General features: G+C 35.2%; 1 protein-coding gene across 4 annotated transcripts in view; it reads right to left on the reverse strand.

Moving 5' to 3' along the window:
- Positions 1 to 21936, reverse strand: part of IKZF2 (IKAROS family zinc finger 2) — a 145694-nt gene that overhangs the window by 28182 nt on the left and 95576 nt on the right. For all 4 annotated transcript variants that reach the window (XM_053598210.1, XM_053598208.1, XM_053598209.1 and 1 more), the window contains one exon: positions 18399 to 18566. In XM_053598210.1, coding sequence (XP_053454185.1) covers positions 18399 to 18566 — 168 coding nt within the window. The remainder of the gene's footprint in view (positions 1 to 18398; positions 18567 to 21936) is intronic.

Consider the following 21936-nt stretch of genomic DNA (forward strand, 5'->3'; position numbering starts at 1 on the left):
TTAGGGCTAAAAGCACTTTGAAAAAATTACAAAGACACTGAGAACACAGTGAGCCAAGGAAGTTTTGGAACCTCTGTACTAGGTGGTACAATATAATTTATATTTCTTTATATTTGGCATTAGTGAAACTAACCACTAAACAAAACATTGATTCACCATTTGGAGGCACCCTTTCAAGTTATCCATTATTTTCACCGATTTGTCAATGATGGTCTCATTGCTATTACCTTTCCCATCAATTTGTTCAATCTCTGTTGATATTAACCTAAATAACTTTTTAACTTATTTCTTATAAATATTTAGATTACACATTTTTTGAAGTTTGGAGGTTTAAATTTTTCATGTGGTCAAAACTGTTGGTAATTTTCCCTTTGTTGTTTATTTATTGTGATTTATTTATTTAAAATTCTACCTGATATAAAATTTTTGAGAAAAATCCACATCTATTTTTTTCTATATCTTTCAAAGTCTCAATGACTTTAGAATTAGTTTCTTATAAAACAGCTGAGAAACTAATACTTTAGAAAGAAAACAGATCTCTCCCTGAAAAGTGAGTTATTTTTCAAAGAGAATCTATCTTACTAAATCATTTAAGTATAATTTTCGGTGAAAAATTATTCTACTAAGGTAACTTTTATTTCCCTAAGAAATTTACCAATGAAGGTGGAATAAAGGTAGTGGTGATATCAACATTTGAACAAATCTGTGAAACTGTATGTTTCCAAGTGGATTTCTTAGAGATTTGTAATATACATGAGCATTAGCAAAAATCTATTTGGATGTATAGATTCAACAAGAAAATAAACCACAAACCACAACTTGTTTAACCCAATGTTTTCCCAAATTGTACATATAGCACTATTTTCTCCTTGAACAACTATTAATTTCCCCAGTAAATAATTTCTCAGTGAACGTAGTTTGAGAAACACTGCGCTGTGATAATAAAATAGGCACATATTTGCTGGCATTAATGTACTTTACTATTTTTTAAAATTTGCCTTGTATTGAGCAAGGAGTATAGTCCCTTTAACATTCATTTAATGTATATTTATCTAGCATTTCCAGCATCCCATATACTATGATTTAGGTGCTGTGGATATAGCATTGAACAAGAGACATTATCCCTAGGTTAAACAGGGCTAATGTTAATTATTCATATACATCCACTTGTTCTATTATGTAATAACAATTTTCAAACCAAATTAAAGACTTTATAAAAAAGAAAATGCTCATGGAACATTATTTTCATGAGTGTAAATTGTTGGCATCTATTTTTATATCACTTTAAGTAACAGATTTTCCCCAGATTTCTTTAACACCTGAAATAAGGGAGCAAAATGTAATTAAGCAAAATACACACTGCAAAATATTTTGGCAGTGTAACAATTATGCTTTTGAGACAATTCTGTATAGTGTAAAATGATTTCTATTTCCTAATAGGTTTGCAAACAAAATTACTTAAATAATAAACAGATATAGATGCTTAAATCTCTCAGAATTTTTGCAGCTCTGTTAAAAATACATACATGTCAAATGTTTATTCACACCACAGATATTTATCAATTGCCTAAAGTGTGACATGTACAATCATAATAATATACAAGATATTCATAAACCTTCAAACTCAGAGGATTGATCACTTCTTTCATTGTAACTATAACATAAATTAACTAACTGACTCATTATTACAAATGCACATAACATTCACCAAGGGAAATAAAAGTTAAAACAGAAAACTGAGTAAGAACTTTTTAGTATATGGAATAAAAAAATCCCATCCCATAAACTTTTTTTGATGTGTTTTACATTCATCAAACTACAGGGATGATATTGATCATCGCAAAGATATTGATGGTTTAGTTCAGACCATGGGAATAAAGAAAACTACATGATAAAGCATGCCCACAAATTTTTTGATTTCCCAGTGCGTATGAAAATTATGTTTACCCTATAGTGTATTAAGTGTGCAATAGCATTATATCTAAAAAATAAAGTACCTACTTTAATTTATAAACCCTTTATTGCTAAAACATGCTAATAACCATCTGAGCCTTTAGCCAATCGTAGTATTTTTGCTGGTAAAAGAAGATTTTTGCCTCATGGTTGACAGCTACTAACTGATAAGCGTGGTGGTTGCTGAAGGTTAGGGGTGTCTGTGACAATTTAAATAAGACAATAGTGAAGTTTGCCACTCCAATGACACTTCACAAAAGATTTCTCTGACACATGTGATGCTATTTGATAGCATTTTATCCACAGAGGAATTTCTTTCACAGTTGGATCAATTCTCTCAAAACCCACTGCTGATTTACCAATGAAATTTATGTAATATTCTAAATCCTTTATTGTCATTTCAACAATGTTCATAGCATCTTCACCAGCAGTAGAGTCCGTTTCAAGAGTCTAATTTCTTTGCTCATTCATAAAAAGTAACTCCTCATCTGTTCAAGTTTTACCATGAAACTGCAGCAATGTAGGCACATCTTCCAGCTCCACTTCTAATTCTCATTCACTTGCTATTTGCACCACATCTGCAGTTCCTTCCTCCAAAACTCTTGAACTCCTAAAAGTCATCCATGGGAGTTGTAATTATCTTCTTCCAAACTCCTGTTAAGGTTAATATCTTGACCTCCTTCCATGATTCACAAATATTCTAATGGCATCTAGAACACTGAATCCTTTCCAGAAGGTTTTCCACTTATTTTGCCTTGATCCAAAAGAGGAATCACTAAGCTATGACCTTACAAACTATTACTTCCTAAATAATAAGACTTGAACATTGAAATTATTCCTTGAAGCATGGGCTACAGAATGGATGTTGTTTTAGAAGTCATGAAAACAAAACTAATATGCTTGTATTATCTCTAACAGAAATCTTGAGTGACCAAGTACATTGCCAATGAGCAGTAATATTTTGAAAGGAATCTAAATCTCATTTTCTGAACGGTAGATCTCAACAGTGGGCTTAAAACAGTCAGTAAACCATGCTGTAAACAAATGTGGTATCATCCAGGCTTTGTTGTTCCATTTACAGAGCACAAGCAGAGCAGATTTGGCATAACTTTCAAGCTGCTCACATGTTCGGAATCATAAATGAGCACTGGCTTCAACGTCAAGCCACCAGCAGCATTAGCCCCTAACAAGAGAGTCAGCCTGTCCCCTGAGGCTTTGAAGCCACGCACTGACTTCTCTTCACTTGAGCACTCACAGGCCATTGTGGGGTTATTAACCTATAATGAGACAACTATGACAAGAACTTGGGGAACAGCTGAACGTAGCGACTTCTATGCTTATCCATCAGTGTAAAATCTCAAGTGGAGGCAAGGAACCTTAGGTGATGAAGATAAGACAAAAGAAGATGGCAGAATCTCCAATGGCCATGATAAATAGTTTGATTTTATTATAAAAGCAACGGAAAGCCATTAAATGATTTAAGTAGATTTTAAGATTTAATTTTAAAATAGTATTTTGGTTGCTAAAAGGAGTATAAATTGGAAAATAGGAGTAGAGTGAACCAAAGTATGGGCTCTGGAGTGAGGCAGACCTGAGTTTATATCCCACCTTCTTATGAGTATATTGGAAGTTGTATAAAATGTACATACACAGTTATAATGGTAAGTATTTTACTATAAAAAAATACTTTTCACAAAGTAAAAGTTGGCAGAATCTCCAATGGCCATGATAAATAGAGCCAAATCTGCTCTGCTTGTGCTCTGTAAATGGAACAACAAGCCTGGATGACACCACATTTGTTTACAGCATGGTTTACTGACTGTTTTAAGCCCACTGTTGAGATCTACTGTTCAGAAAATGAGATTTAGATTCCTTTCAAAATATTACTGCTCATTGGCAATGCACTTAGTCACACAAAGACAATCTACACTGTTCTTAGATTTATTTATTTTATTCTATACAACTGTATGTCCTCCAGCATTATGAGATATTTTTGTTTATAAGAGGGTGTTATAAATCTTTAGTTTTATTATGCTGCGCTTGTGTGTGTATTTTAAATCTAATCCAATGATATAGTATTAGCCAAGTGTGGGGAAAGAGAAATAAGGCAAAAATATAATCTTAATATGCTAAAGACCTAAACGCACAATATGTAAAATCATAGAACGTGGGGAGGTTAAGTTAATATCTCTGTCCTTATGCTTGACTTTCCTTATCTGTTAAAATAAGGTTCTTAAAAGGATGCTTGTGGCAAAATAAAAAAAACATTAAATATTAAACATCATTTTTAGTTTTTATAATAAGATATTTATCATCTACTGGGAAACAGACCCAAATACCAGTGACCTCCATTAATAAAAATTTCCTAGTTAACATAAGAATATTCAGTTGAAATCATTCATTCAGTCTATACAGTGTACAAAGGATGGGGATGCAAAATATAAATAATAAGATCTCTTTTTTTTCTGCAGTTCTTGGAGGGGCTGGGTTTGAACCCGCCACCTCTGGCATATGGGGCTGGCGCTCTACTCTGTTGAGCCACAGGTGCCGCCCAATAGATCTCTTAAGATACTGAATCTCGGACCTTTCATTCTTATACATGCTTGTTGTCACCACCCTTCTACACAATTTAAAGGGATCCTACTCTGATAGATGATTTATGATACCTTACATACAATTTTAACTATATTCTAAATATATTTTTCATACTTAAGATGAGTGATACTTGGTTTTTATTTCGTTTCTCTGATTTTCTACAATTTGGGAGTTTTCTCACAAGATTTGGCAAGATAATACAGACTGTGGATGACCGGGTTTCTTTTGGACACTGGGTGAGTAATGAAGTTTGTATGCAGCCTCTCCACTTCTGCCATGGAGTTCCAAACATGCCACACCTGCAGACTCACGGGGTGGAAGGAAAAATGTGAAATGGCCACAGAAGGTGCAAAACTGTGCTAGTGAATCCTGGAATGAGGACAATGTCAGTAGAACAGAATGATGAGAAACAGGCCCATGAATCTTGCCCATTTCTTTAGAACGCCTGAGAATAGAGAAAGGTAGGAGGAACACTTCTTACATTAAATTGATACAAAAAAAGTCTTTGTACCAAAATGAAGAGAACTACATCAAATGAGTATGCATTATAAAAGAAAGACTTCTTGTTACATAATTCCTTCTAAAATACGCACCTCAGTATTTGAAAGAAGCATGACTGTTATTATTCTTAAAGAAGAGATTGTGTATGCTATTACATTTTTTAATTTATTTTGTAAATAAATGTATAAAGAATATGTAAGATAGGGTAGACATATAATGATTATTGGTCAGGGGTTGGGGTGGGGAGAGCAGTGTTCTACTGGTGGAAATCACATGGACTATGTTAGCAGCTGACCTGACAAAGTGACTTTTACTTCCTGGACAAATTTTAATGGGCAGTGCCTTAAGTATGTCTTTACAGAGTCAAAAATGAATGTATGAATTCCATCCCATCTCTCCAGTGTTTAATGCAAAGCACAGAGAGAGGCACCAAGGGCACTGATATCAGGATGTGATGGAGGAAATCAGCACAATACAAATGATGTGTGCAAGTGATACTGCTTGTGTAATTATCAGTGTAATCCACCTCTATCAACCACCAGGAAAGAAAGGAGGGGTTGAGGGTGGGGAAAGTTCACACTAGGGAGATCACTCACAAGTGGGCTAGATGCCAAGTCTACAATCAGTTTAAAACAGTTCCTTCTCATGAGACGCCTGCAGGGCAAATTATACTACACTTAATGCACCATTACTATTATGAATGAAATGCACTAGATTTCATTTCTGAATGAGCATAATTTAATCCAACATGTTTATCATTATACTGATCCCTGGATTAGCAATTATTTTAAAGGACCTCCTTGGCAAATCTGGTAGAAAAACCACAGCGGTCTGATTTTAAAATAATGTAAATATGAAAATAACTGATTATAATATTCTGCACAAGTACTCAATTTTCAGACTTTTAAATTCCTCAATCATTTCAATAAAATAATTAGTACTATTATATTAATATACAAAGGTCTGTAACCTACAGAAGCCCTATATTATATAAAACATGTTGCATGTTATATAAACTAAAGGAAGTTATTTATGTACTTTTTCTGGCTATTACAACAAAAAATAAAATAATGTTGAAGCAAATGTTTCAAGAATTAGAGGAAAGACGAGAAAGCAAAAGAGAAGAGATAACAAAACGAGAGAGAGGAGGGGAATTAATTTAAATAAAACGAAATATGGAAAGTGGATATTACAAAAGAAAGTGACTACAAATTCTGTATTTTCATTAGAATGTATTTTAGCTCTTGGAATTGCTGATTGGTCTGTAATTTAACAAACGATGTGGTTGTTAGTATGAAATGACAATATATTTGAGGGCGAACTGCTGTCATGACAAACTAACAGACTGTCTCATATGAGATTTAAAACTGGAACATCAGATAAGTCGTTCCTTTAACAATATGGTCAAAGATTAGCTCTATCTCAATCCCAGCCAGATACTACTTTTTATTTTTTTTATAAGAAATTTAAAGATATGGATGGCTCATGCCAGTAATCCTAGCATTTGAGGAGGCAGAGGTGGGTGGATTGCCTGAGTTCATGAGTTCAAGACCAGCCTAAGCAAGAGCGAGATCTCATGTCTACTAAAAATAGAAAAACTAGTTGCCTGATGGCCAGCATCTGTAGTCCCAGCTATTCAGGAGGCCAAGGCAAGAGGATGGCTTGAGTCCGAGAGTTTGAGGTTGCTATCAGCTATGATGCTATGGCACTCTATCCATTGTGACAGAGTGAAACTCTGTCTCAAAAAAATATATATATATCAATATTAGGAGCTAATACCACATTCAAGTTTTCTGAGCTTTTTTTTTGGATAAAATACAGTCCTTGGAATTGCAGAGACTTGAAAAATAGAGATATTCCTTATATTAAAAAACCAAAAATGTACAATGAGGAAGTTGTTTTAACAGATGGCCATTTATATGGTACATCTGGTCCACTTCCTTTTTATAGGACAAAATTGCCTTAAACTGACAATTAACCATAGACAACAAACTTCTTAAGCTCAAAATTGTCAAACACTGAATAGGTCACAAAACGGTGTTGTAAAAATCAACATTCCTGAGGTGTTTGGAAACAGGTATCTGCTCAGAATAATTTATAGGCTTACTGACCCTAAGTCAAAAAAACTTTGACAGTATAAGCTTTCTCAAATCTCTCTTACTATAGGGTTATGTAATAGAGACAGATCACACCAACTAATTTTATAAATTATTTACTTTTAAATGATTTATACAGATAAATAATTAGATTATTTAGATTACTAAATACTGGTTGATCAAAAGAGTTTTACTTATTGAAAACATGAATAATTCTTTTCTGAAAATGCAGATGAATAAAAAAAAATCAGAAGCAAATCATGCACTGATCTTTTTGCTTAATTAAGAATATAAAATTTTTGAAAAATAACTTTACTGTTAATAACAAACAAGTATCTTAAAGGTGGTACTTTTCTAGAATATTTGCCTTTATCTTAGACAATAAAAGACAATGAATAGGTTTCCTTGGGACTTTGGGAACTTGTCATTTTCAAATGTTTTTCAATCATTTCATTTTTGAGCAAATAAATATTCATAATTCATTGGAAGTGAATTTTTGATATGGTATAAAAAATTGAGACTCGAAGGATTCTTACTCATTTTTTTCTCTTTATAATTTATAAAAAAGAATGTATAACACATTTATATTATGTTTTTCATATGTTAAATATATATACTTTTCTGTATTGAATCTTCAATTTGGGTATAATATTGGAATGCTTGAGAAATATAAGTGAATGCTAATTAGAAAAAAATATGCAATTTTAATTCCTCCTCAATTTTTTAAAACAACAAAGTATGCTAAATATTATTTTGACTAATGGGGGTCCAGGTCTTAATTTAAACACTATTTCTCCCAGGGCATTAGGTATAATAAAAATAATCAAAAGGAATAATACATAATGACAAAGCACACTAATCAGATTTCTAGGAATGATAGGACTATAATCACTCATTAAACTGAAATTCCAAGAAAAAAAATCTCTTTTTTTTTTTTAGCAGGAACACTGATTCATCATTTAAAAAAATCACATAAATACTATACTATACTGCAAATATATATAAAGCAAAATAGAAGATTTGTGTGGTAAATCTCAAGATCACTGAACAGTAATAACACATAGAGTGTACCTTTATATTCCTGCAACTTTATGTAATGTATTTCTGAACATGTTTTTAAAAGTACAGGTTCATTTTCTCATTGGGCTAAAAATTTGACTATAATCTTCAGATGCTATACTGTTGATAATACATTTCAATTCTTTCTCTCCCCTTTTCCTCCTCTCTTCTCCCCTCCAAAAAGGTCATTTTAATGTCACATGGAGAAAGGTCTTTTTTTTCTTTCTTAAACACATCAAGGCTATCAGATGTAGGATAGCAAAGAGTGGTAGACCAGAAATACAGCCACTGTGAAGACTCAATGAAAGCCTTAAGATATTAATTCTGCTTCATGAAAATTTATTTCAGAAGTTAAACAAGAGAAAACTATTAAAATGAAGTAGTCAAGTAGTTTGGAAGACTGGAGACGGCTCTTTAAGGCTGGGTAGCAATGACTGATCAGCAGCAAGGTTGAGGAAGGAATAACAACATGCTGTATGTAGCACCACGTGACAGCAGCACAGGGAGATGTACGTAGCACCACGTGACAGTAGCACAGGGAGATGGAGGTAGCGCCACGTGACAGCAGCACAGGGAGATGGAGGTAACGCCACGTGACAGTAGCACAGGGAGATGGAGGTAGCGCCACGTGACAGCAGCACAGGGAGATGGAGGTAGCGCCACGTGACAGCAGCTCAGGGAGATGGAGGTAGCGCCACGTGACAGCAGCACAGGGAGATGGAGGTAGCGCCACGTGACAGCAGCACAGGGAGATGGAGGTAACGCCACGTGACAGCAGCACAGGGAGATGGAGGTAGCGCCACGTGACAGCAGCACAGGGAGATGGAGGTAGCGCCACGTGACAGCAGCTCAGGGAGATGGAGGTAGCGCCACGTGACAGCAGCACAGGGAGATGGAGGTAGCGCCACGTGACAGCAGCACAGGGAGATGGAGGTAGCGCCACGTGACAGCAGCACAGGGAGATGGAGGTAGCGCCACGTGACAGCAGCACAGGGAGATGGAGGTAGCGCCACGTGACAGCAGCACAGGGAGATGGAGGTAGCACCACATGACAGCAGCATAGGAAGATTTTATTGAAGAGGAGACTAAGTTATTTGACTGAGTTCCACAGCCAATTTGGAGCAAGCCCATTTCAAAATCCTGATGTCTTGACCTCTTGACTTGTAGATAGTACTTTTTTTTCCTTTACCATTAGGAACTACTTTAAAAGTTTTAGAAAGTAAATATTTGGGGCTGTAACATTTATCCCATCACATAATGGCACAGAACTCAGATTGTGGAGTGTCACTCCCTTGGTTAGAATCCAGGCTCTGTCTCAGTCTCTTCACCTACATGTCAGGACTAGTCAGGGTGAGAGGCTCATGTAACTGACGTCTTGACTGCCTGCCTCTTCATTCCCTTTGTAAAACATGCTGATGTGTAATCCGAATCCCTGAGTTCCTGAAGTCTGTAGGCCCTTCTTTGGTATGTGCAAGCACTCCTAGCAGCAGAACTGTACAGCTACTGAGTCAGGTATGATTGTAGCCAAACCTATTTATTCCAGTTTTACCTGCTGTTATAATTACATAAATTACTTAAATATTAAATTTCCAATGAAATAATTATGTAGAATAATTTCTACATAAACAAATTTTGCCACTTTGAAAAGATTTAATAAAGATGAGATGCTTAAAAATGTTGCTAAAGAACTGGATGTAGACAAAAGTAATCATAAAAATTAGGGGGAAAAGTCCTAAAAATGGAATAAAAGGCTAATTGTTTCAAAAGGTTTTTAAAGTTTTTAAAATAACTGACAATGCTATTAGAGATGATAGGTTATAGGTATAGTGTAGGCCAGAAAAATTACATGGTGTTCAGAGACCAAATTCCTCACTGACAATAAAAGGCTTGGTTTACAATACAGGAAGCAGAAATGTGGTAACAATACAGTAAATAAACAAATACAATAAAGCAATCAGCAGTCATTACCAGAGGAAAGGAGGAGGCAAATACTTTCTACTAATGACAATATTCACAAAAATAGAAATTAGATTTACAATCTTGATATGATACTTAATATCTTATACCAGTAATTTTAAGCACTAGTTCTTAAGTTTTAGTTAATTTGTGGCATATTCTCTGGCTTCCATAGCCATTTTCCACCCTTTCTGCTCTGCTCTGCTCCTGTACAAAGCTAATTTCCACAGGCTTTAATCAATAAGCTCCCTTGTCTTCTGGTTGAGTTTAGTCAACATAAGGCACTCTTTAGAGAATGGAAGGTTGAAAGAGTGAAATCAGGGTATTTATTCCCTAAATCATAGGTTGGCAGGGCTACTGTCCTCTGCTGAAGGTCAGTGCTCAAGACCCTTTCCTTGTTCTCTTAATTCCAATGACCTCTAGATCTCCCAGTATTGGTCCTTCTGTGATTGACTTTTGACTAAATGTCTTCCAGGTCTATCCACTTTGTCACATATGGCAGGATTTCATTCCTTTTAAAGGTTGAGTAATATTCTACCATATGTATATATCACATTTTCTTTATCCATTTTTTAATGTACATTTAAATTAGCTCCCATTGTGAATAATATGGCTGTGAACATGAAAGTGGAGAATATGGCTTTACATTTAATTCTCTTAGATATATGCCCAGAAGTGAGATTTCTGAATCATATGGCAGTTGTATTTTTAATGTTTTGAAGAAAGTCCATACTGTTTTACATAGCAGCTGCACCATTTTACACATTCCCACCAACATCATATAAGGGTGCCAATTTCTCCATAACCTCCACTGACACTTATCTTTTGTGTTTATTTTTGATGATAACCATGAAAATGTTATGGATCAATGTATCAAAATCATGTGGTTTTGATTTTCATTACTCTTATGATTAGTGATGTTGAACATCTTTTCACATACCTGTGGGCCATATATATGCAGTCTCTGGGAAAATATCTACTCGAGTCTTTTGCCTATGTTTAAAATCAGGTTATCTGTTTATTCACTATTGAGTTTTAGAGGCTCCTTACGTATTTTAGAAGTTAATTTCTTATTAGATAAATGGCTTCTAAATATTTTCTTTCATTCCATAGGCTGCCCTTTAACTTGTTGTTTCCTTTGCTGTATAAAAGCTTTTTAGTTTGATACAACCCACTTGTCTATTTTTTCTTTTGCTGCCTGTGCTTTTGGTGTCATATCCAAAAAATCATTACCCACATGAATGCCAAGGAACTTTCCCCCTGTGGTTTCAAGTCTTATGTTCAAGGACATAATAGATTTTGATGATCTTTGTATACGTTGACTAAGGGTCCAATTTCATTTTTCTGTGTATCGATATCCAGTTTTCCTGAAATAATTTATTGAATAGATCACCCTTTCCCTATGGTGTGTTCTTGGTAGCCTTGTGGAATATCAGTTAACACTACATGTGTAGTTTTATTTCTGTGCTTTATATTCTATTCCATTGGCCTACATGCCCGTATTCAAGTCAGTATCACATTATTTTCATTGCTGTGACTTTGTAATATATTTTGAAATCAGAAAGTATGATGCCTACATATTTTTTCTTCTTGTTCAAAACCAGGGAAGGTGATATCTGATAAAATTCTCAGGAGGCTCAGAATGTTGAACTTCCAAACACTCCTGTACTATCCTTGCAAAAAGACACAGTATTTCTCACTCCTCACCTTTTCGTCTAAGAAAACTAGCAGCCCCATATGGTAAAACTGAATTTCAATTACATCAACTAAGACAGGAACTCAATTAGAAAATGACAGTTATTTTTAGGATTCATTCCTATTTCTTCATGGCCTATGGGTTCATAAGTTAGATCCTAACATAGTCAAAAATCAAGGATTGATCCAGGGGAAGATAGCCTACACAATGAAAGAACTGCAAAACTTCAGCAATTCGTGTCAGCAGGAGTCCATGTACCATGTAGCAGCAAAAAGAAAGTCCACGCATAATTGTCACGATACCCGTCACCACAGATAAGCAAAACAGGCCTCACAAAGTCTGCATGCAGCCTACAGGCCACAGGTTGGACACCCCTAAATTGTAAGGGAACGTGTTCTACGGGTTTTATACCAAGAGGATGAACAAAAATGCTAGACTGGGCAAAATTTAGCAATATGTCTGATTCACCTAGGATCTGAAATTTAATGCATTGACTTGAGCAAGCAGAAGTGACTAGTTAATTGAATCATTGATTCACTGGCAGCTTATATAGTAACAACTTGAAATGCCAGATCCTTCCTGGCATACTACGGTGGATGAAGTCCAAAATTTAAAGTAAGTAAGAATATTGGAATTGATCTCGTATTATGGATCACTGTGTTCAGCCATCCCCTAACTACACCCTGGATGAGCTGGTGGGACATTCCCTTCACTATGGAATTAAGAAATACAGCAGTGAGGAAGGAACCAGCATACTTGAAAAGGTTTATGATAACTGTCTTCTCGAGGCCAGTGACAACAATTCATATAATGTCAATCTCAAAACAGTGGTGGAGTTCACACAATAGTTTGAGGTAGGTGCAATTACCTTAATAAGACATATCATGGGATGATAAAAAGGGTTTTATGATTACAGCTAACTGATCATGGGGCCTCTGAGAAGGAAACACATAGACGAGTATACCAAGCTGCTAACTGACTTACACAGACAAAGAAGGTTTGAGTCTTTTAGGCAAAACCCAACCGGAGTCGCCCTGGTGAGGATTCATGACCTTTTATGCTGTGTCTAGACGTAAGCCTATTCACAGCCCCAGAGTCACTCAGTTTTAAGTGGAGACTGAGTCCCTTTCAGGAGTGGCCCTGAAACCAGGCCACAGGCATCTGTTGTGAATTCTTTTCCAAGTCATTCCAGAATCACTGTGGGTGGTTATTTATGGTGACTATGGATGGGAAAAAGGAAAATTCCAAGTCCTTCCAGGAGTTATTAGATTGTTCTATTGGATTAGCTATAAACTGTCATTAATCATTAGGACCCCAAATGCCACTGTGGCCTACCAGTCAAATGGGGGCATATGTAGGTAAATATATATATGGAAAATTGACTCAAGTACATCCTATAGTATTATGGGAATAAATATACTTAGGAATGGGGAATAAGGCTTACATTGGTTTCCTGACATATGAAAGAAAAGTTATTATAAGGAACCAAAGACAATGCTATGAAATAGGCATATAATGTGATTATGATTCATATGTGTAATTTTAAATTTTCTAGTAGTCACCTTTAAAGAGTAGAATTAATTTTAATACATTTTATTTAATCAAAACTATTTCAACATGTGGCACTCGCTATGTTTATGTGCTTAATAGCCACATGTGGCTAGTGGCTACCATATTGGACAGCATATCCCTACAACTACCACTGCTTCCAAGACAACCAACTAAAAGAAAGAATGCATATTTGGGAGAGTTACAACTAAGTGTGAGACTATCAGAAAACTGAAAGATAAATTCATACTATCTACCCATTTAAACTGTTAGGCTAATGCATAACTTTGATGGTCCTGCACATAAATACATACTTGATAACATAATAATGAAAACCGCAGATGCAGTTCTAGTTATAGAATCTTTACTACAGCGTATCTACATAGCCCCTGTCACCAGGTGTGAAGCTACTGACTTGATTTCTTTTTAAATTCCATAGTAATTCCTATCAACACAGATAATCAGGAGCAGTTTGCCTTTACAACTGCAGGCACTGCATACTTTCGCTATCTTACCTTAAGGCTAGGTCAACTCTCCTCTCTGTCATGACAGTCTGGAGAAATCTTGTTCATCTTAACATCCCACAAAACTTCAAGCTGGAACATTACATTCATGACACTGCACTGACAGGACGTGGTGAGCAGGAGGTGGTAGTTAGATGCATGCTAGAGAATGGGAGATAAACTCTAAGGAAGTTCAGGGACTTGGGGACTTTCAACATTGATGAAATCTTATGTTTCCAGAAATCTGGGCATGCTGAAATAGATCTTCTATTATAAATGATAAATTTTTGCACCTTACACCTTCCATCATGAAGAATGGGGCACAACAGAGGTGGCGTCTTTAGATTTTGGAAGCAGACCACGTTTGCGACTGCTCTCATGCTAGGTAATTCACAACTCTGCCTGTTTTCAGAGGAGCTTGGGGCAAGATAAGGAACTGTAGCACACCCCTGCAATGATGAAAAGTGCTCTAGACCTTTAATTCTAAGATCTAGCAGCTATAGTGACTTCTAGTAACATCTGTGGGAAACAGAGAGGCCATATAACATCTCTTGTCAATGGAAACCTCAGTAGACAGATCCCTAATGGTTTTGTAAGAAAGATATGCAGATAACTTCTACCAATAACTATTCTCCAATTGAAAAGTAGCTCTTCATTTGCTTTTGGGTTATGGTTAAGACTGAGTACTAGGCCATAGGACTCCAAATGACTACTAACCCAAACGGCATATAATGAATTTGGTGTTATCTGATTAAACATTTCATAAAGTAATAAATGTACAATAACATTTCATTGTTAAATGAAACTGGGATCAAGTAGGTTGGGAAAGCCTAAATATACTGCATGATCAAGTAAGCTGAGATGTCCCTGATACTGCTACTTCTGTTTTGCAATCTGTTCCTTCAACTTTCACCTTTGCCTTCATGAGTCTACTCAGCGATGAAGTAATGGAGGTTGAAACCGTGTGGATCTAGTTTATAAATGGGTTATGTGGTGTTTGGTACAAGCTGTGATTACTATGTTTACAGGTCCACTTAAGGAAGCTGACCCTGAGATCCAGTGGTAAAAGGATATCCCCACAATAGCCAGAATTTCAGCTAGTACACTTGACTGTCCACTTTGCAGGGAAGAAGAGATAACTGAGGTAATAATATATGGCAGGAGTGTATGGTCAAGGGCCATGGTATGCTATGTGAATTACTTCCAGTGGGCATCCACTGTAGAGAAGGCTCTTAGTAATCTGGACAAGGTTCTGAATCTTCAGGATATCATCAGATTCTTTACTTGGCTAACCTGGAACTTGCTCAATGGGCCAATGTACAAAGTGATAATGGGAGCAGGGATGGCAACTGTGTATGGATTGAACTGCATGGACTTGCTCCTTTCCATGACTGATTTAACTATTACCACCGCCAGGCTCACAATTTGCCAGTACCAGGACTCTACCTGATATGGCACCCTTCTCCAGGAAGATCAACTCCTTCCCAAATAGAGGAGACTGAAATTTTCCTAATAGGAATCGACAGATTTCCAGGATATGAATATGTCTTCTCTTCCTCTTTAATACTATTGCAAACTCCTTCTTGTTTGGGTTTAACAGAATGCCTTACCAATTACCAGGGTATTCTTATAATAGTGCCTTCAACCAGGATACTCATCTCAATAGCAAAGAAAATACAACTGACCCAACTGTATAGAATTCACTGGTCATACCTCATGTCGGACTCAGGTGGCTAAATGGACCTGTGAAAAGGCCTCCCAATGGAGTGTTTTATATATGGTTGCCTGTTGGGAGAAGGTTGGGTGTGTTCTACAGGAAAATAATATGTGGCCAAAGTTGTCTCCTCCATAGCAAGAATGCTTAAGTATGGGAACAAAGAGGTTATGATAGAAGTGGCCATGTTAACACCTCAAAGGTTCTTTACTCTGTCCTGAAACCTTCAGATTGGTGGTTTTGGAAATCTCTAATACCAAAGGAAGAATGTTTTCAGCAGGGTTCAGAATTTTGTGTCTGAAAACCAGGAATATTTGCTGGCTATTTTGTGTATCTCAAGCTGCTGAACTTAGAGACTGGCTGGTAATGTTGCTATACTACCAAGGCGATTGGGGGTTGCTGCTATATGATGGGGTCAAGGAGAACTATGTTTTGAACTCAGGAGATTCAATGGGGCTTCCCTTTAAAAATACCTGCCCTATAATTTTGGTTACTAAACAAATGCAATAATCCAAGAAAGAGAGGAATACCAAAGACTCAGAACTTATAGGAACTAAGTTAAAACTTAATTAATTAATGAAAAACTTAATCTAGCTAAGGTTCTAGACAGGGTAAGAGCAAGATAAAATGGAATTGAGTGGATGAAGAAAGCTATAATGATCATTTTTGAGCTTTCTCACCAATCAGAGAAGCATGGACTTACCAGCTCTGTTTTATGTTCTGCCTATTATGAAGAACATAAGTTACAGGTAATATTTTAGATTCTAGTTGTAAGTAGGAATGAATTGATAGGACCTTTGGATGATGCAATAGCTGGATGCCCCTTCCCTACTAGACACTCTGTTAAATTTTGTTGTTGTTGTTGCAGTTGTGATTGTTGTTTAATTGGCACGGGCCAGGGTTCGAACCCGCCAGCCTTGGTGCATGTGGCCGGTGCCATAACCACTGTTAAATTTTCTTTAATTACTCAATTTGACTGTTATCTCTTTATATATCTGCAAAAATCATGACAAGGTAAACTAAATAGCAAAGTCACCACAAAACAGGTATAAGCACCATTTTTTTTAATGAAAATGAAGTAATATGTATACACAAACCATGATACCAAAAGCAACACAATTTTAAAATGAATGAAAGAGATGTGTCAAGTTACTTACTGTATATAGCTGAGGCAAAAATATACATTCATGAATATATGTGTGTTATATAATCTTGAGATAACTCAAAAAACTTTAATAAGCTAGCGTGTGGCTAGGTAAAGGAAATGCCTGTCATGTCTCAAAAATGTCTCTCAATAAAGAATATTTTACATAATAAAATACCACTTTAAGACATAATTTTCCTAGCATAATTTTAAAATAAAACAAAATGTTATAGTTGAAAATGAGTGAATTATTTTATGTCAGGAAGGAAAGAAAAATGTATACACAGAATATTTTGTTTTATGTTCATTTTTGTAACTACAAATTTAAGAGTTAATGTTTACAGTAATTTCACATAATTCACATTCAAGTTAAAAACTTAAGGCCTAGGCTTGGAGCTTGGAGCTCAAGCGGGTAGGGGCCAGTCACATATACCAGAGGTGGTGGGTTAGAGCCCAGCCCGGGCCTGCCAAACAGCAATGATAGCTACAGCCCAAAAATAGCCGGGCGTTGTGGCGGGTGCCTGTAGTCCCAGCTACTTGGGAGGCTGACGCAAGAGAACTGCTTAAGTCCAAAAAAGTTTGAGGTTGCTGTGAGCTGTGATGTAACAGCACTCTATAGAGGGTGACATAGTGAGACACTTTTCTTTTCAAAAAAAGAAAAGAAAAGTTAAGGCCTTAAAAATTAACAGGAAAAATGCAAAGAAAGCACAACAAGCATTACCTCACAACTTCAGCAGTGGCTAATGCAATTTGTCAATGCACAGGTGAAACTATTACTTCCACTGTAACTTCAGATTCAGTTAAAACTTAGTACATCATTATGAACAGAAGGAGCAAATAAAACTGGCTTGAGAGCATTATCTATAATTTTCCACCTTTAACTTTTTGGTTATGGCAGTTGACGTAAAAGTCAAATGAGATTATTTCAGATTTCCGATCATTCTTTCTCTTTTATGCACTATTATTTTCACTTGTTCTAAAAAACCAAACTTATTCTAGATTTTTAAATGATTATAAAGTGGAGACAAGTTTCAGATAGTGTCCAATGGCTACAGGTTGAGAACTAAAGATACGGAGAGAATTAAAACAGAGTATAAAATATTCTAACAGTCAATTTTCTCATACGTGTACTATCTTCAAGTTTAAAAGTAACAATACTGATTTTCTCCCTGAGGTCCCAGTCTAAACACTGCATTAGTCAAAAAACAAAAACAACAAAGAAACAAACAAAAAAACAGTTTTCATCTCCGCTATAGTAAATTCAGAATGTCATTATAATATTTCACTGGATCTTCAATTATCCTGGATTAATCATAATTGCTGCATTAATAATTACAAAATTTAAAAATGTAAAATTTATATAACAGCTGTTTTTCTTATTCTAATATCTTGAAACTCTGCAGTTGACAGTGCTCCTCTTTGCTAAGTCCTAAGACTAAAAAAGGATCATATACTTCCTGCATCTGAAGTATGATCAAGTACTTCATCAGTTATTTAATGAATACAGATGAAGTATTATCTGGGTCTTTCCTTGCTATAAACCAAAGCTATAAGTTGCTTGGTATTGTTCTAATACTAAATATTTCATATTTTCGTATTTTAGCTTGATTCTCAAAGAGTTGGTGTCACTTACCTGAGTGGGTCCTGAGGTGTCCTGTGAGGGCGTCCCTTCTTCTACAAGCGTAGCTACAGAAAGGACATTTGAACGGCTTCTCTCCAGAGTGTAACTTTATGTGTCTCAGAAGGTTGCCCTTCTGAGTAAAAGAAGCTCCACACTGGTTACAGTGGAAGGGGCGTTCACCTGCAGAAGTAGTAGAAACGGGAGAAATAAAGTAGGTTATGTGCAAGTGACTGCTTTGCCGGCCACTGTTAAGCTAGTTCTCTATGCTAAAAAGTTCATCCCCCTCGCCCATATTTTAAACATTAATCTTCCTGGAGTTTGTATTGGCCAATACAGCCCCAAAATGTCAAACATTAGGCCAAGTGGCCATTTCTCCTCATTATACAAATTTGGCAAGAGTCCTTTCATGGACTTAAAAAAATAATTACAGTGCTGACCAGTGGTTGAACCAGGGGCCATCACTTTACTGCTTTCTTGGTTTCTTTACATACAGTATCTTGGTCTTCACAATGACACTAATAATACTAATAATATTAGGTATTATTAATTTCAATTTTAAAATGAAGAAATTAAGGTTCATATGACAAAATATCTGATTATAGTCACAGAACTTGTAAGTCCTTGAGCTGAGAACTATACTTGCTTTTCTGACTCTAAAATCTTATTCTCTTTATTTTACCATGATATCTTTTTAAAATGCACAGGAATTTTGAGTTGAGAGGGAACTTGAGTTTAACTCCCTCATTTAGCAGATAAGGAAAAGGGGAACAAAAAGAGGTAAATCAAGTGAACCAGCTTACCCCAAGCTCATTAATTACCACAAGATTTATAGATATAGGCCAGTCTTTTGATTCTCCTGGTCACTAATAGTAAAACCTTTGGCAAAACTTCCGAAAATATCAGGGAAAATTCTAAGAAAAGTATTCATATTGACATTTCCTATATATTCTCTTTATTTTGTGAAAATTATTTGTTTGACAGGGATCTTTTCTCCCTCTTCTCCCTATACCAAGATTGCTATGAAGTTGTTTAAACCTCAATTATTAATTCAGTCTATTGCTATCACTGGCTGTCACAAATATCAAACATAAAAACATGTGGGTCATGAAGCAGTAAAATTGTCAAATAGCATCAAACTGATAACATTATTAAACCCAAAAGAAAGTACAATCATTGTAAGTTTGTCTTTTGCTAAAGATAGATGTGAATAAAATATAAATACATAAAAAAATAGTAAAATGTTGCATACTAAGTTCAAAGTTCAGAATAAAAAGAAAATTAGAAAAAAACAATTCCCTTTAGGTGGAACTGGATCGTCTCTGTACGTGAGGTTAGACAATGATTATAATTTTTTGTACATTTTTAAGAAAATGTACACATTTCATATGTTGTTTAACCTAACAGTAAATGAAAACAGTTAATAAAAGCTAATAAAAACCTCAGGAGTTTTTGGCTTTTGATATAATACAAACTCAACAATTCTTTTCTTAAAGAAAGCTAGGAGGTATAAAGAAGATCAAGTGCAGTCACTTTCTGGCATCAGCTCTGAAAATTCTCTTATAGATGTTATAAAACATAGAGAAATTGAAAAGTTGATAGATCAGATGTATCTCAAATTCCATAGTACTTACTCTTTCTGGAGCTTAGTGATACCAAAAAAATATAAACTGCGTGTGCAGTGAGAGTTTAGGTTTTTTCTTACAAAATCTGCAGCTCTCATGAACTACATGTACAAGAGGGTACTATATTGATGTATTTGATTGAAAAAAATCTATTATGTTAAAGTTACCTTGAATTGTATTTTTCTTAACTAGTTTGGTAAAGCCTACAACCCCTATACAGAGTCTTACAAAATAATCAAAGTTTTAAAATAAATCTAATTTTGGAAGAGATATTTTATTTTTCATACACATGTACAACTTAATTTGATTCTTTAATTTTTTTTTCTAACAAAATGACCATCTTTTCTACTGTTCACTCTGCCATGAAATGTCATAGTAATTAATAAAAGGACGGAAGCAGTTCTTTCAGAAATTAACTTTAGGAAAATAGCAAATATCAATTATATTTTTACTCGAAATAGTTGATACTTTCAGAACCCTTGTATGTAAAATTTCCCAAGCAAGCGACAATTTAGAATGCGATAACTTTAAACAGGAATTAAATCAGTGAACAAAACAATTTAATGTCACGTTTGTCTTTAGAAAATATACCTATAGCATGCTAACTTAAATTTTCTTTAAACCTAATACAATCTTTGAGTTAAAAATATTTAAAAATCCCTAGTTTACAGTACTTAGATCATTATTCAAAATAACACAAATCTAAAAAAAGAAAAAATTAGGACAAACCTTTTTTAAAATAATTCTTTTAATTCACCTACTTGAGTTTTATGAGACTAATGACAGTGTAATTTTGTTTTTAAATTTACAAAACACTCCAGATACTTTCAATTTTTAAAATAAGAAACGACTTCTGAATTTACATGATCATCCTTAAGTGGAGTAGAAGAAATGAAAGGTGGGCTAGGTATATCTGGAAAGAGTGCCCTATCGCTGAAGGTTGAAATTGTAGTGCAGAGGCAAGTAACCATGGTCAAAAGCAAGCACAGGGCATGAGGAAAGTCATCAGTCACGCTTCTCCCTTGGTGAGAGAAAAGGGCATTGGAAATTATGCACTTTCATTTCAACCAGATAAGGCTTTGAAAAACACTGACTTGAACTATTAATAAGGCTTGACAGATGGTTTTTACCTTTGCATACTAATTCTATGGCTTTCCTCCTATTAGGTTAAAATCTGCTTAATTCCTCTTAATATCTTGATTATAGGAAATGATAATTGTTTTAACAATTCAGTTGTTTTAATATGTTCCACAGTAATGTTTCCTGGAATTACAGTGAAACCCTCAATAATGCTACTGTTGGAAACCAGGATGAAAAGAGGTGAACTTATGAGATTGGTTGTGATTGGTATACATAATTATAGTTCATGAATTACCAAAATAAGGAGTCATACTCATGTCTGGTTAATAACAAATAAGAAAATTAACTCAATTTTTGAAAAAGCCATTTCTAGAAAATATCAACGACACTTTTCTTCAGTGCTTGTGGCACACTTCCTAGCCTAGGCATACAGAAGTCTAGGACCAGAATAAAATCATCTGAGAAGTAAAAGGTTCAGTTAATTACTTTTTCTCTATGCAAAAACCTTCATTTTGCCTATGCAACTTTAAACAAAAGATTTCAGTTATTCTTTTTTAAAAATTTCTGCTTTATTTTATTTTTGTGTGTGTGTGTTTTTTTTTGGCCAGGGCTGGGTTTGAATCTGCCACCTCCGGCATATGGGACCGGCGCCCTACTCCTTGAGCCATAGGCGCCGCCCAATAATTTTGCTTTAAATGGACTGAATCGTTTGTCCTTTTTGAGTCAGTTTAGACTTTGGAAACATATTAATCATGTTTTTATATGTAAATCAAAACTAATTTTAAGTAAACTTCACAAATTTACTAACTGTATCAATGATACTATAAAGTAATCCAAGTCAAAAAAAT

Source organism: Nycticebus coucang, chromosome 7 (assembly GCF_027406575.1).
Source record: "Nycticebus coucang isolate mNycCou1 chromosome 7, mNycCou1.pri, whole genome shotgun sequence".
Lineage (NCBI taxonomy): Eukaryota > Metazoa > Chordata > Mammalia > Primates > Lorisidae > Nycticebus > Nycticebus coucang.